The sequence below is a fragment of the Platichthys flesus genome, chromosome 4 (assembly GCF_949316205.1).
Source record: "Platichthys flesus chromosome 4, fPlaFle2.1, whole genome shotgun sequence".
NCBI lineage: Eukaryota > Metazoa > Chordata > Actinopteri > Pleuronectiformes > Pleuronectidae > Platichthys > Platichthys flesus.
The window spans coordinates 21,971,641-21,986,993 of record NC_084948.1 but is presented as its reverse complement, the minus strand read 5'-3'; the positions used below and the strand labels follow the sequence as shown (position 1 = coordinate 21,986,993).

Sequence of the window (15,353 nt, the reverse complement as noted above, 5' to 3'; positions counted from 1 at the left end):
AGGAAATTTTCGACCAGCATGTTAAAGGTAAATGCAATAAGACCATCTCCAAGGAGTGTGATGTTCATCTGACTACAGTGGCACATATTATTAAAAAGTTTAAGGTCCACGGGACTGTAGCCAACCTCCCTGGACTGGGCCGCCTGAGGAAAATTTATGACAAAATGAAGAGACGGATAATACGAATGGTAACCAAAGAGCCCAGAACAACTTCCAAAGAGATTAGAGGTGAACTCCAAGGTCAAGGTCCATCAGTGTCAGATCGCACAATCCGTCGCTGTTTGAGCCAAAGTGGACTTCATGGAAGACGACCGAGGAGGACACCGCTTTTGAAAGCAAATTATAAAAAACGAGACTGGAATTTGCCAAAATGCATATTGACAAGCCACAAAGCTTTTGGGAGAATGTCCTTTGGACAGATGAGACAAAACTGGAGCTTTCTGGCAATTTACATCAGCTCTATGTTCACAGACGCAAAAATGAAGCATACAAAGAAAAGAACACTGTACCTACTGTAATACATGGAGGAGGCTTGTTTATGTTCTGGGGTTGCTTTGCTGCATCTGGTACCGGGTGTCTTGAATCTGTGCAGGGTACAATGAAATCACAAGACTATCAAGGCATTCTGGAGCTAAATGTGCTGCCCAGTGTCAGAAAGCTTGGTCTCAGTCGCAGGACATGGGTCCTCCAACAGGATAATGACCCGAACACACAGCTAAAAACACCCAAGAATGATTAGGAGCAAATCATTGGACTATTCTGAAGTGGCCTTCTATGAGCCCTGATCTAAATCTGATTGAACATCTGTGGAAGGAGCTGAAACATGCAGTCTGGAGAAGACAACCTTCCAACCTGAGACAGCTGGAACAGTTTGCTCATGAGGTGTGGGCCAAAATATCTGTTGACAAGTGGAGAAGTCTCATTAAGAGTTGCACAAGTGGCTTGATTGCAGTGATTGCCTCAAAAGTTTGTGCAACAAAATATTAAGTTAAGGGTACAATAATTTTGATTCTGTTGAACCCCAATTCAAAAGCAATGTCTGATTTTCATTAGATAATTTCCAGTAAATTCTTATTTATTATTCCTTTGTCAGTTTCAAGTTATTTCAGTGACTATTGTGGGTTTCTCTTTCTTTAATGGAAGGGAACCAACAATTATGTCAAAGAGGATTATATGCTCTCATTTGTGGTTTGTGGGAATTAAAAATTACTTTTAGACATTCATATGGATCCATCCACCAAGGCCATTTATCTGCATCCAATAATTTCATCATATTGTCACAGACAATGAGACAAATTTGTAGTTTTGCAATTAAAAAATAAACTTATTCTCAAACTTGTGTCCTTCATCCTCGCCCAGAGCCCAAATCAACACCTAAATAATTAATGAACCAATTAAGTTGATGAGTTTCACAGGGGTTGGTGGCTCATAAGAGAATAACAAGGATCAGCTCATTAGCATCACTGTTGTGTTTAGAGTCTAAATCCACATGGAAAAAAAAATTACTTCAGAGTTTCACCATCAAAACAATATTCCCTCTTGAAACATCTGTGTCTTCTGGGTGAACAGACGAGAGCCACTTTAAAGTATATTCTCTGGACTGCTAGTGGGAAATTTGGATAAAAAGTATATGGAATTTAACTTTTTATTGTACATGACACATACAAAATCCATTTTAAATGCAAAGCAGAGACGACTCAAGATACAAAGAATATATTATCAATAAGGCTTCTAATCTTCCAAGAGCTTTGTAATATTGAAGCCAAACTACTTTGGACACAAAGTCTCATTCAAGCACATCACATTGTAACTATGGAAAATCAATGGTGGCAGTAACTGGTGATGACAACTCTTTGGTGGTTAAACTTTTATTTTATCTTCCCCTTGTGGTCGTGGCAACTTTGAATGCCACGTTACTCCAGGGATGGTTTGGTAAAATGAAACCTCTTATATCGATATATTTTTGTCACATTTATTTATCTTACATTATTTGTCATATACTTCTGATGTGTATATAGTTTTTTGTATTGATCCTTGTTAGTTCTACTAGCAGCTTTGGGATCCTTTTTATTGAATTTATAAGGCAGGTGTCCCAAAACTTTTTTTTATGTGGTTACGAATAAGACATTAATGCCTAAAAACGAGGCATTAATTACAGATTCATTTTAGTTCAGGTTTCATTGCACTTTTCCTCCATCAACATTTTGCTATTCACAAATCTGGTTGTGTATAATTTTCTACATGTTCTCATCTGTGTACACTCTGGTCAAACCTGTTACTCTTCATCACCATCACATCCTCCTCCTCATTCAAGGCCTCGACTCTGTGCACTGCTTTATTCTCTCACTGTCAACATCAGCATCTCTGAGCTTCTACAAACAAAACAGGGTTTCCTCTGAGGAGCTGTTCATCTTTCACATGCGGTGGGGTCATCTCAGGTCGGCCATTGGTCAGCTTTACTTCCTGATCAAGAGCATCACCATTGTGTTGTCCTACGGTAAGATAATGAAAGCGTTCGTGCAGTGTTGAATCTGTGAAAAGAAGAGGACATCAGATCTGTGCATTTGCCAAAGCTCAGCGTGGAAATAAATTACAGGCGATAACCAATATGTATATAAATATATCAAATGAGAACATGAAATAAGTAACAATGTGACAAAGGGGTTGTTTGTTTTGATGCTACGTAGAATTATTACATCATCACCTCAACTTTCACACCCGGTGTAACAGGCCAAATTAACCCCCGCCCAGATTATACTTTGTCCCAGGTCACAGTATACCCCGGGGATAAACTGTCACAGGCCAAACTATACCCGGGGGTGTAAAATAGCCTAGGTCAGACTATACCCCTCCAGGCAGGGCCGGTCTTTCCTATAGGCGACAAAGGTGGTTGCCTTCAGCGCCACCTAGAGAGGGGGCGCAAAAAACTGCCCCTAGGAAAAAAAGAAAAAAAAAATTGCGACTTTTTTGCCCCCCTTCTATTTCTCGAACTAATATTTTGACATCAAAAAATATATTTACCATAAAGGGAAAATTTGCCCAAAATCGAAAGAGGTCAGAACATGCTAGCGCAATGATGTGTTTTGGGTCGAGTGTGGGTTGAATGGACGGATTCACTTTTATTAATTTTTTTGTTTAGTTTTTTTCCAAGCGGTAAATTAGCAAGTAACTACTAGAAGAGGTCTAATATTTTTTTCTGTTTTTCTGGCTGAAGTAATACAAGTCTATGTTTTAGAGTTTTAAGATTTAAGTCAGTTAGCTTTCCCACTTAACTTCCCTGACAATGCTGAGTCCCCAATAAAGTTTTGAAAAATTAAGTCATTCTTGTGTATATCACTGAACACTACTGATATTATGGGGGTATAATCTGACCTGAGGGTTGAATTGGCCAAGGCCAATTTATACCCCGGAGTATGAACTGGTCTAGGCCATAATATACCCAGGGTATGATCTAGCCTAGGCCCCTTCAACCCCAGGTATAGTCCGGGCTGGGGGTATACTATTGCCTGTTACACCGGGTTCCAACTGAAGACCAGCACCAACAAGAATTCAATGTTTGATGGAAGAGATGCTCATGTTGCAGCGCTCCTGGTGTAGGACCAAACAAGTATTATCTTAAATGTGAACCTTTACATTTAACTTATTTAATTAAGACACATGTAAATAGTTGAAACACATGAAGTCGCCATTACTGAATTATGTTTTGAGTGTGAATCCCTCCAACGGACAAAGTGAGTAACTATAGCTACTGTCGCCATCAGGTGTGTTGTTGGCGATTGTTGTCGCTCGTGACTCTGTGGTGAGTTAACGTTCATATGACGTTGTGTTATAGTTGCCGATAAAAAGCCCTCACACACAGCTCCTGCTCAGAAGGCTGCACAGAGCTCAGCTGAACACCTTGCCTCCAGGAATGGTTTGGTAAACTGGGTCTTGTGCTCTTATGTCTCCTTCTAATTATTTGGCCATGCACGTTGTACTAAAATAATGTGTATTAGGTTTGATACCTGTTGATTCAAATAGAGATAATTTGAGCATCTGTTCTTGAGTTTAAGAGCAGAATAATGTGTGGCAGTGTCTGAAGGCTTTTTACATTTGGTTTTGACAGAGAGAAAAATGGCTGCTAACATCACCACAGAGTACCAGATGAATGATAAGATCATGTTGATTCAGGTCTTTGTCGTTCTTTTTCTCTGCATTAACCTTCTGCAAATTACAACCTTTTTCTCCAAGGAGGTCTTCTACACCACCATGCGCTACGTCTTATTTGCTGTCACGCTAGTGTCTGACTGTCTTTTTTTATTCCTGTCTGACATCCTACTCATTTTGAGTTACTATCGCTTCACGATACAAATGTGGTTGTGCCTTATTATATATATGGTTTTGTCGCTGTACACTTTTGTGACACCGGTCACTCTGACGGCGATGACCCTGGAGCGCTACGTGGCCATTTGCCTGCCGCTGCGTCACGCAGAGCTGTGCTCCCCACGCAGCACTCTGCACGGCATCCTCATCATCCACAGCCTCAGCTCTCTGCCCTGCATCGTTTTTCTCTCCACCTTCTTTGCATCGGCCTCCTACAGCTCCTACACCCAGAGCGGAACGTGCGCTGTGGAAGACGTCATCATCCACAGGTGGCAGGGTCACCTCAGATCAGCGATAAGTCAGTTTTACTTCCTGATCATGTGCATCACAATCGTGTTTTCCTATGTGAAGATAATGAGAGCGGCCAAAGCTGCATCAGCAGAGGACAAACAGTCCACATGGAGAGGACTCAGAACTGTGGGGCTTCATGCTTTCCAGCTGCTCCTGTGTCTCATCCAGCTGTGGTGTCCTTTCATAGAAGCTGCTGTGCTTCAAATCAATCTCATGTTATTTCTCAATGTCAGGTACTTTAATTACATTACTTTTCTTATTGCTCCAAGATGTCTCTCTCCTCTCATTTATGGCCTCAGGGATGAAATGTTTTTTCATACCCTGAAGAGATTAGCTCTCTGTGGTTTGCGTAAGAAACACTGATCAGATTTGTATCGATTAACAAATTGTCTTGGTTATATTATAAAATGTTTTTGTTATTTAATTGCGTCTCTGGCTTGATTGATATTATTTTACTATTAAAAAAATGTAAATTTTAAAACAATCAGTTTCGATATAACAATGAAAATGTTGATTGATTAATATCCAATCCCACTACTTGTATTTTTGCTGACATCATTTGCAGATTTTATTAAACTCAGCTTGCAATTCAACCTCTGTCATTAACCTGACATTATAGATAGAATTATAAAAACTTCAAACAGGCCTGCTGTGATATTTACAAATTGGCTATTTATAAATTACCTGAAAAATTGACATGTTTAGAAATACTTTTAAACAGAGAGAACATCATAAACTAGGGCTACGTTGTAGCACTGGCGGGCCCGAGCATCCGCACGTTGAAGCCTGTTGCGGTCGGTGGAGAGAGCGATCGATGACCAAGCGCATGTTGCATCCATTTTGCGCTCTGCAGCAGTAGGTTTGCCAGTAGGTGGCGCCATCACTCTTATTACACACAGACATATAGATCTGTTCAAGTAGCCGCTCTGATGTAGCGTGAGCAATTTTGTGTCAATTGGACAATTTTACCACAACATAATTTTCACACTGATCAGTAGGTGGCGCTATGACCCCTGAACTAATGTTTATATATGGAGCTGTTCAGATCAGGATTGTGATCATTGGTCAGAAGTTTGGAGCCGGTTGGATAAGGGAGAGTGGATTAACAAAGTACTTCCTGTTTCATGGACAATCAGTAGGTGGTGCTATGATACTGAGGAAATATTGACACATAAAGCTGTTCAGGCGTGTACTTTAATCGTGTGACAGAAGTTTGGTAGTGATAGGACAATGAACAGTGGAGTTATGACAACATCGTGTCGTTTGGCGAAGGAATATCCTTCGCCTCACATCAATGTTTACACGGTTTGTGGAAAAGTCACAATTCTGACTATGATCCAATGACTTGACTGAGCTCTTTTGAGCTGTATATCGTTAAGCAGCCAGGAGCAGTTCATCAAAGTATAAAACATGTCACTTCCTGTAGCCAACAGGGGGCGCTGTGATATCAAGTAATAATTTCTGTGTGGATGTCATCAGGCTGGGACTCTTGTCTTACATGTCTAGTTTGACTCGATTGGACCATGTATGTCCGAGATACAGATGCTCGTGTTTTGATGGCGTGTAACCAAACTTTGAGACCACGCCACGGTCACACGGTGTGATGAAAAAAAATTCCCTTAATGATTTTTGTTCTCAATCTTGTTGTGATGACACTCATCTGCATTTGAAGTTGATCAGATGAAAGCCCTAGGACAAGCACGTCAAAGTAAAAATGTGGAATATGGCCAAAATGGCCACTAAATTCAAAATGGCGGGCTTCCTGTTAAGTCTAGCATATCTATCCAAGAGACTTATTTGTTTGTTATGAAAAGACACATGCCCAAATTGATTTTTGTACATGTCGGCCAGTCGTAGTGCCGGGGCTGCCTGTTAGGGGGCACTGGTCAGTTATTTGCCACGCCTATTCCTTAAAACAATATGAATATCTTTAGGAGGGGGATGTTGTTACACACATGTAGTTTGAGTGAGATAGAACCATGAACACTGAAGTTTCGTGTTTCACGGCGAGTTGATGAACTTCGATGCCAAGATTAATATCCGTATGATGAAAAGTCACAGTAATCTTATGCCTTCATTATCAATGTCTTGAGACCCATTTGAACAGTTTGACATGGTTTCGCAAAGTGGATGAGGAGAAATACATCCAAGTGTAAGACGTACCAAAAACAAGACATTCCTGCTGCCACCAGGGGGCGCTGTGATTTTAAGTCACGATTCCTGTGTAGATGTCTTCAAGTCGCGACTCTTGTCTTACATGTCTAGTCTGGACTCGATTGGACCAAATATGTCCAAGATACAGAAGGTCGTGTTTTGATGGCATTTCATCAAACTTTGACGCCACGCCACGGTCACACGGTATGACAAAAAAACGATCTTTCAATAACTTTGGATCTCCATTTTGTTGTGATGACACTCGTCTAAATTTTAAGTTGATCTGATCAAAGCTCTACAACAAGTACATCAAAGTAAAAATATGGAATATTACCAAAGTGGCCACTAAATCCAAAATGGCGGGCTTCCTGTTGCGTTGTTCATAATAGGGCCTCTCACCATTCGGTGCTCGGGCCCTAATGAACTAGCCCTGCCCGCTGGCCAATGATCACCTGCCAGATTGAATTATCCTTGTCTTTCGTCAGTTTTCCCAGTGATGTCAGGTATTTTCTTCGCAGAGCATTGAGTTTGTGCATAGCCTGTTCACAAACAGAGAGAATGTGCACAGTTTACATTTAAATAAAACACCAACTATGGTGACATAGGAGCACAGGGTGCAAGGGGCTACAAATAAATGGCTTGATTCTGGAAACGTGGAAGGTGGGTTGGATGCGACGAAGGGGACAAGGAAGGTTGAGACGAACTGCGTAGGGACTGATGACTCCGGTGATGGAAACGGTTCAGATGAAGCGGGGAGAGAGCTTACGGGACTCAGTCTTGAGGGGGAGGTCTTTGGTGGAGAGCCACACCTGTTGCCCCTGGCGATAAGGGGGGGTTGGGAGCGGTGTTTGTCTGCCTGGACCTTCATCCTGGCAGCGGAGAGAAGGACTGCCAAGCGTGTGCGTTTCTAAGTCTGGCGGCAGCGACGGATGAATGACTCAGCAGAAGGAACGCCCACCTCCCTCTCCTGGTCTGGGAACAGAGGTGGTTAATAACCCAGGGAGCACTCGAAGGGGGACCGGCCTGTGGACGATGTAATATTGGAATTTCCCTAAGGACGTTGTTCCCTAAACTTTGAAACACCGCTTGGGCGTTCGTAAGACCAAATGGAAGGACGTGGTATTGAAGGCTGTCTTACACTCATCTCCTCACGGACACAAACCAGATGGTAGGCGTTCCGAAGAACAAGCTTAGTGAACACTATACATTCTGAAGTAGCTAAAAAATTAGAAGTAGAGGGTAACATTTTTTGACTGTAATGTCATTGAGGCCCCCGATAGTCGATGCACGGGTGCAAAGAGCCGTCATTCTTGCCAACAAAGAAGAACCCAGGTCCTGCGGGGGAGAAGGATGGGCGTATTATTCCCACTGCGAGGGAGTCTCTGATATACACATTCATAGCCTCTGTCTCAGGTCGTGACAGCGAAAAGAGGCGACCTCTGGGGGTTAAGTGCCAGGTAAGATGTCAATGCAACAATCATAGGGGCGATGGGGGGGTAACGAAGAGGCTCTGGATTTACTAAAAACAGTGTTTTAGATCACCGGGATCTCCATTGTCCTACGCTAAGATAATGAAGTGTCTGTGCAGTGTTAAATCTGTGAAAACAAGAGGACATCAGATCTGTGCTTTTGCCAAAGCTCAGCGTGGCAATATATATCAGGCGATAACCAATATGTATATAAATGTATCAAATGAGAACATGAAAAAAGTAACAATGTGACAAAGGAGCTGTTTGTTGAACGACGTTGCCATCTCACAGTCTGGCCTCTCAGAGTGTGAGATGGTAACATTTTGTCCGCCCACTGTTTTGCATTGGCGTGTTCTCACGTCACGTGACTCACAAGCTCCTGTCTGCGGAGAGGAAAACATGGCGGATGTTCAGCCAGTTCGTATGGAGGACCATACATGACTTAAGTAAAAATAAATAAATGTATAAATAAATACGGAAATAAATAAATAAATGAATAAATAAAAAAGGAAATAAATAAATAAATAAATATGTTAATACCAAGAGAAATGTCAAAATAAATGTCTTAAATATATTTGCACATTTATTTATTCCCTGATACATTTCCTTTTCATTTGCAGTGTCTTTATGCTAATGAGAAAGGCGGGCCTAACCGCAGTCTCATGCAGGATGGTCACAGGAGTGTAATGATCCAGCCCTACGTCTGCCTCTCAATGCTGACTGGTGTCCAGTAGCTGTTTGCAGCGTTGAGCCAGTTCACACTTAAAATGAACTAATTCAAGTTCAGAGGGTTAGTTAAGGTTATTTTTTATTGGGATGATTTAGGTGTCAGTAGTCCTGACTGTGAGCGTCACGTCTCGTGTTCTACTGAGCACAATGAGCGAGCCGAGAGGAGGAGGAGGAAACAGAAACTCCAGCTCGGTACAAACCACTTGCAGCCTCTGCTTTGATCATGAAGCAGCTGATCTCTGAGCAGATGTGACCAGAGAAACTCTGTGTTTTCACTGTTTCCACTGTTCTACAAAATCACTGAGCACCTGTTTCACGGTGAAGAGCTCAAGTCTCAGTCACTGCCCGTGTCTCTGAGCCAAAGGACATTGTACAACAATGACACACATTTTTCCACAGTACCTGTCGTTCACTACTGAACTTCTGACACCCATTACTGGACTGTGTCTTCCTGTATAGTGGTGATGTTCTCAACCTTCTTTTCACAGTCTGTCAAAACAAAATTAGAGTTACAAATGTTAATGCCCCACAACCCATTGCCGATACGGTTGTATTTGCACACCATATCGGACCAAAACAAAACTGCAGTCTGTGAAACAAGCAGTTTTGGTAGATATAAGGGAAATGCTAATATTTCTACATGAAACATATTCAGTCCCTTAAGCAAAATAACAATGATGGCAGGCCGCAACCTCGATGCCTTCGTCTACTTTGCTTACAGACTAGTTTGCGGAGTCTCGTGCTGCCGCCCACTGACCGATACATCATCGCTCTTTTCTGAAACTAATGGAGGCAAATTCACACATGTAGACAGAAATAATCAGTATAAATTAAAAGGTGTAAAGATTGCTAACATTATGTTTGATGGGGGTCATCATTATACATAACAGAGGAAAACTTTGCAAATGTATTCCTTAAATTTACTTGCCTTCCTGTGGAAAAGTTGTTTTCCAAGTTAAACAATCACAGCAGGGAAGGATGATTGATCAAAATTCTTTCACTGTGATATTAACTTGTATGTCAGCAAGCATACTTTGGGGATTTTATAAAAATGTATATTTGGCACATTATATAAAATGGTGTTTCTGGTATGTAACTTAAAAGTACCTCTTTAATGGTAGGATCATTTCTCTTCCTCATCTTCCTCGTGGTACGTGGATGATGGTAGTGGGCTCAACCCGGCTTCTCTTTCTCTCCAGGCTGCCCTTCCTGCTCTTCATCAAGCAAAACAAAGTGTTCGGTCCAAGTTATTGACGTTAATGAAACTCCTGTAGCTTCACTTGGATCCTCCTTGATTAAAAAACAGAACATAGCAATTGTTTTATAAAATGAATCGCAACTCCATAACATGGAAACATTATTGTCATATTGCATACTATATATTAAACCAAATTGACCTGACATTGTGGAGTAATGGTAGAGAAATACACTCCTTATTAATCTAAAGCATTCATAAATCAAATTCATGTTTATATTTATATTGTCCCTCAATGATGAGCTGAGCGTCTTGAACTGGTTTCAACAACCATGTATTCACCTCCCAGGTAGCACAGGCTAATGTGGGCTGAACCATGTGGCTAACAATGGCGTATTAGCTGAAGATTAGCATCCATTGTGTGTATCAACGGACTCCGCATCCGCTGTCTCAGCACTCGGACTGTAAACCTAAATCGTAACGATCTTTAAAAACAATACTACTCACCTGACAGAAGGAAGATGACATCGTTTGTTTTTCAAGCGCTCAGTGGTTATTACGCACATAGATGAGTACGCAACCCAGAGTTAAAGGACCGGATGTTTACTAAAAGCCACACGTCAGTTCCGCTCGCTCGCTCGCTCCGTGGATCACTCGGGTCCGCCTCACTACGAACAGACTCGTCGAATCCCTCGCATTAGAGGTGTAATCTATCCTCAAATATTAATATTATATAACATGAATAACATTCACGATCACTGAAGGACACCACGCAGGGACGGTGATTTTAACAGCACGCTGTGGCCTGGTCTTCCGGATGGCAGCGTCATAGCAACCCTCATAGCAACGATAAAAACATTTGTGATAACTATTAAAATATTTATGATAAGCACAAACTGGCTGAAGACTGTGGAAGCAAAGAGCACATTTCTCGCTAGAAATGGTGTCAGAGTATATTTTTATGACCAAACTAATCTGAAAAAACAAGGAATATCCGCCATGTTTTCCTCTCCGCAGACGGGAGCTTGTGAGTCACGTGACGTGAGAACACGCCAATGCAAAACAATGGGCTGACAAAATGTTACCATCTCACACTCTGAGAGGCCAGATTGTGAGATGGTAACGTCGTTCCAAGTGGACCAACGTTGCCACTGAACGTTTTCTGATGAGACTGGGTTGACCAACAACAATTCAATGTTTGATGGAAGAGATGCTCATGTTGCAGCGCTCCTGGTGTAAAATCAAACAAGTATTATCTTAAATGTGAACCTTTACCTTTAACTTAGTTAATAAAGACACATGTAAATAGTTGAAACACATGAATTCGCCATTACTGAATTATGTTTTGAGTGTGAATCCCTCCAACGGACAAAATGAGTAACTATAGCTACTATCGCCTATCAGGTGTGTTGTTGGCGAATGTCATCGCTCGTGACTCTGTGGTGAGTTAACGTTCATATGACGTTGTGTTATAGTTGCTGATATAAAGCCCTCACACACAGCTCCTGCTCAGAAGGCTGCACAGAGCTCAGCTGAACACCTTCACTCTAGGAATGGTTTGGTAAACTGGGTCTTGTGCTCTTATGTCTCCTTCTAATTATTTGTCCATGCACATTGTACTCAAATAATGTGTATTGGGTTTGATATCTGTTGATTCAAATAGAGATAATTTGAGCATCTGTTCTTAAGTTTAAGAGCAGAATGATGTGTGGCAGTGTCTGAAGGCTTTTTACATTTGGTTTTGACAGAGAGAAAAATGGCTGCTAACATCACCACAGAGTACAAGCTGAATGAAAAGATCATGTTGATTCAGATCTTTGTCGTTCTTTTTCTCTGCATTAACCTTCTGTTAATTATGACCTTTTTCTCCAAGGAGGTCTTCTACACCACTATGCGCTACGTCTTATTTGCTGTCACGCTATTGTCTGACTGTCTTTTTTTATTCCTGTCTGACATCCTACTCATTTTGAGTTTCTATCGCTTTACGATACAAATGTGGTTGTGCCTTATTATATATATAATTTCGTCTCTGTACATATTTGTGACACCGGTCACTCTGACAGCGATGACCCTGGAGCGCTACGTGGCCATTTGCCTGCCGCTGCGTCATGCAGAGCTGTGCTCCTTACGCAGCACTCTGCACGGCATCCTCATCATCCACAGCCTCAGTTCTCTGCCCTGCATAGTTTTTCTCTCCATCTTCTTTGCATCTGCCTCCACTGCCTCCTACACCCAGGGCAGAGTGTGTTCTGTGGAAATCATCATCATCCACACATGGCAAGCTCACCTGAGATCAGCGATAAGTCAGTTTTACTTCCTGATCATGTGCATCACAATCGTGTTTTCATATGTGAAGATAATGAAAGCGGCCAAAGCTGCATCTGGAGAGGACAAAAAGTCCACATGGAGAGGGCTCAGAACTGTGGGTCTTCACGCTTTTCAGCTGCTCCTGTGTCTCATCCAGCTGTGGTGTCCTTTCATAGAAGCTGCTTTGCTTAAAATTAATCTCATGTTATTTATCAATGTCAGGTACTTTAATTACATCACTTTTATTCTTGCTCCAAGATGTCTGTCTCCTCTCATTTATGGCCTCAGGGATGAAATGTTTTTTCATACGCTGAAAAGATTAGCTCTCTGTGGTTTGCGTAAGAAACACTGATCAGATTTGTATTGATTAACAAATTGTCATGATGTTATATTATGACATGTTTTAGAATTTTAATTGCGTCTCTGTCTTGATTTATATTGTTATTTTAAAATAAAGAAATGTTTTCCCAGTGATGTCAGGTATTTTTTTTGCAGAGCATTGAGTTTGTGCACAGCCTGTTCACAAACATAGAGAGAACGTGCACAGTTTACATTTAAATCAAACACCAACTATGGTGACAGAGGAGCACATCAACGTTTTCAGGAAAATTGACATTCCTTTAACTGTAGTTGACAAATTCAGATTTGACTTTTAACTTCCCCTGTCATGAATTTGGACTGAAAGCCAAAGTCACAGAGATTTTCATTCTGATATCAAACCACAACTGTCAAAACTGCTTATCTATCAATTAAATAAGTGTGAAATTATTTATAGTCATAAATATTGGTGTTTTGGGGTGACGTATAGACTCGACCCTCACCTGCTCTGCTTTCATACCCTGAACTATTTTAAGTTTAGAAACTGACAGATATTAGTTTATAAATACACATAAAACAAAACATGTTAACATACATAGGAATTCAGTATGGAAACAACTGTTGACTTATAGATGAAGACTTACTTTTGAATACTCAATCACCTTAATTTTTTTGTAAATTTGCCCTTTGGTGTGGGATCAATACATTTGTATCTTTAATATGAACCTTTATATTCAACTTATGTAATAAAGTTACATGGAAATAGTTGAAATGCATGAAGTCGCCATTTTAGGCATACTTATTTTTGAGTGAATCCCTCCAACGGACAAAGTGAGATACCTACTGTCGCCTATGAGGTTTGTTGTTGGCGGATGTTGTCGCTCTCGACTCTGTGGTAATTTAACGTTCATATGACGTTGTGTTATAGTTGCCGATAAAAAGCCCTCACACACAGCTCCTGCTCAGAAGGCTGTACAAAGCTCAGCTGAACACCTTCACTCCAGGGATGGTTTGGTAAACTGGGTCTTGTGCTCTTATGTCTCCTTCTAATTATTTGTCCACGTACTAAAATAACATGTATAGGGTTTGATACCTATTGATTCAAAGAGAGATCATCCCTTCTTGAGTTCTGCATCTGGTTTTAGAGCTGAATGAAGTGTGGCAGTGTCTGAAGGCTTTTTACATTTGGTTGTGACAGAGATAAAAATGGCTGCTAACATCACCACAGAGTACAGGATGAATGATGAGAGAATGTTGATTCAGGTCTTCATCGTCCTGTTTCTCTGCATTAACCTTCTGCTAATTACAACCTTTTTCTCCAAGGAGGTCTTCTACACCACCATGCGTTACGTCTTATTTGCTGTCACACTAATGTCCGACTGTCTGTTTTTATTCCTTGCTGACGTCCTACTCATTTTAAATTACTCTCGGTATACGATACAAATGTGGTTGTGCCTTATTATGTATATAATTTTGTTGCTGTACATGTTTGTGACACCGGTCACTCTGACGGCGATGACCCTGGAGCGCTACGTGGCCATTTGCCTGCCTCTGCGTCACGCAGACCTGTGCTCCCCACGCAGCACTCTGCACGGCATCCTCATCATCTACAGCCTAAGCTCTCTGCCCTGCATCGTTTTTCTTTCCATCTTCTTTGCATCGGCCTCCTCTGCCTCCTACACCCAAGTCAGAATATGCACTCTGGAAATCTTTATCATCCACACATGGCAGGGTCACCTCACATCAGCCATTAATCAGTTTTACTTCCTGATCATGTGCATCACAATCGTGTTTTCCTATGTGAAGATAATGAGAGCGGCCAAAGCTGCATCAGGAGAGGACAAAAATTCCACATGGAGAGGACTCAGAACTGTGGGGCTTCACGCTTTGCAGCTGCTCCTGTGTCTCATCCAGCTGTGGTGTCCTTTCATAGAAGCTGCTGTGTTTCAAATCAATCTCATTTTATTCATCAAGGTCAGGTTCTTTAATTACATAACTTTTATTCTTGCTCCAAGATGTCTGTCTCCTCTCATTTATGGCCTCAGGGATGAAATGTTTTATCATGCCCTGAAGAGATTAGCTCTCTGTGGTTTGCGTAAGAAACACTGATCAGATTCGTATCGATTAACAAATTGTCATGATGTTATATTATGAAACGTTTTTTTTTTTAATTGCATCTCTGATTTGATTTATGTTGTTATTTTATAATAAAGAAATGTTTTCCCAGTGATGTCAAGTATTTTCTTTGCAGAGCATTGAGTATGTGCACAGCTTGTTCACAAACATAGAGAGAACATGCACAGTTTACATGTAAATCAAACACCAACTATGGTGACAGACGAGAACGTAACAAGTTTTCAGGAAAATTAACATTTCTTTAACTTTAGTTAATAAATTCAGATTTGACTTTTAATTTCCACTGTCATTTATTGGGAGTGAAAGCCAAAGTCACAGAGATCTTCTTTCTGAAATCAAACCACAACTCTCAAAACTGCTTATCTATCAATTAAATAAGTGTGGAATTTAAT

The 15,353-nt window shown here is 41.0% G+C and overlaps 3 protein-coding genes across 3 annotated transcripts; all 3 read left to right on the top strand.

The window, feature by feature from the left end:
* Positions 1 to 4,143: 4,143 nt before the first annotated feature.
* Positions 4,144 to 5,016, top strand: LOC133952045 (odorant receptor 131-2-like). The gene has a single exon (XM_062386320.1). It carries the CDS (start codon positions 4,144 to 4,146, stop codon positions 5,014 to 5,016), a length of 873 nt encoding a protein of 290 aa, XP_062242304.1.
* Positions 5,017 to 11,956: 6,940 nt separating this feature from the next.
* On the top strand, positions 11,957 to 12,859 carry LOC133952044 (odorant receptor 131-2-like). Its single transcript, XM_062386319.1, has one exon. The coding sequence runs from the start codon at positions 11,957 to 11,959 to the stop codon at positions 12,857 to 12,859; it is 903 nt and encodes a 300-aa protein (XP_062242303.1).
* A 1,202-nt stretch (positions 12,860 to 14,061) lies between these two features.
* On the top strand, positions 14,062 to 14,934 carry LOC133952043 (odorant receptor 131-2-like). The gene has a single exon (XM_062386318.1). The coding sequence runs from the start codon at positions 14,062 to 14,064 to the stop codon at positions 14,932 to 14,934; it is 873 nt and encodes a 290-aa protein (XP_062242302.1).
* The last annotated feature ends 419 nt before the right edge of the window (positions 14,935 to 15,353 follow it).

Coding starts and splice junctions, on each gene's coding strand:
- LOC133952045 (XM_062386320.1), top strand. CDS start 4,144: ATGAATGATAAGATCATGTTGATTCAGGTCTTTGTCGTTCTTTTTCTC.
- LOC133952044 (XM_062386319.1), top strand. CDS start 11,957: ATGGCTGCTAACATCACCACAGAGTACAAGCTGAATGAAAAGATCATG.
- LOC133952043 (XM_062386318.1), top strand. CDS start 14,062: ATGAATGATGAGAGAATGTTGATTCAGGTCTTCATCGTCCTGTTTCTC.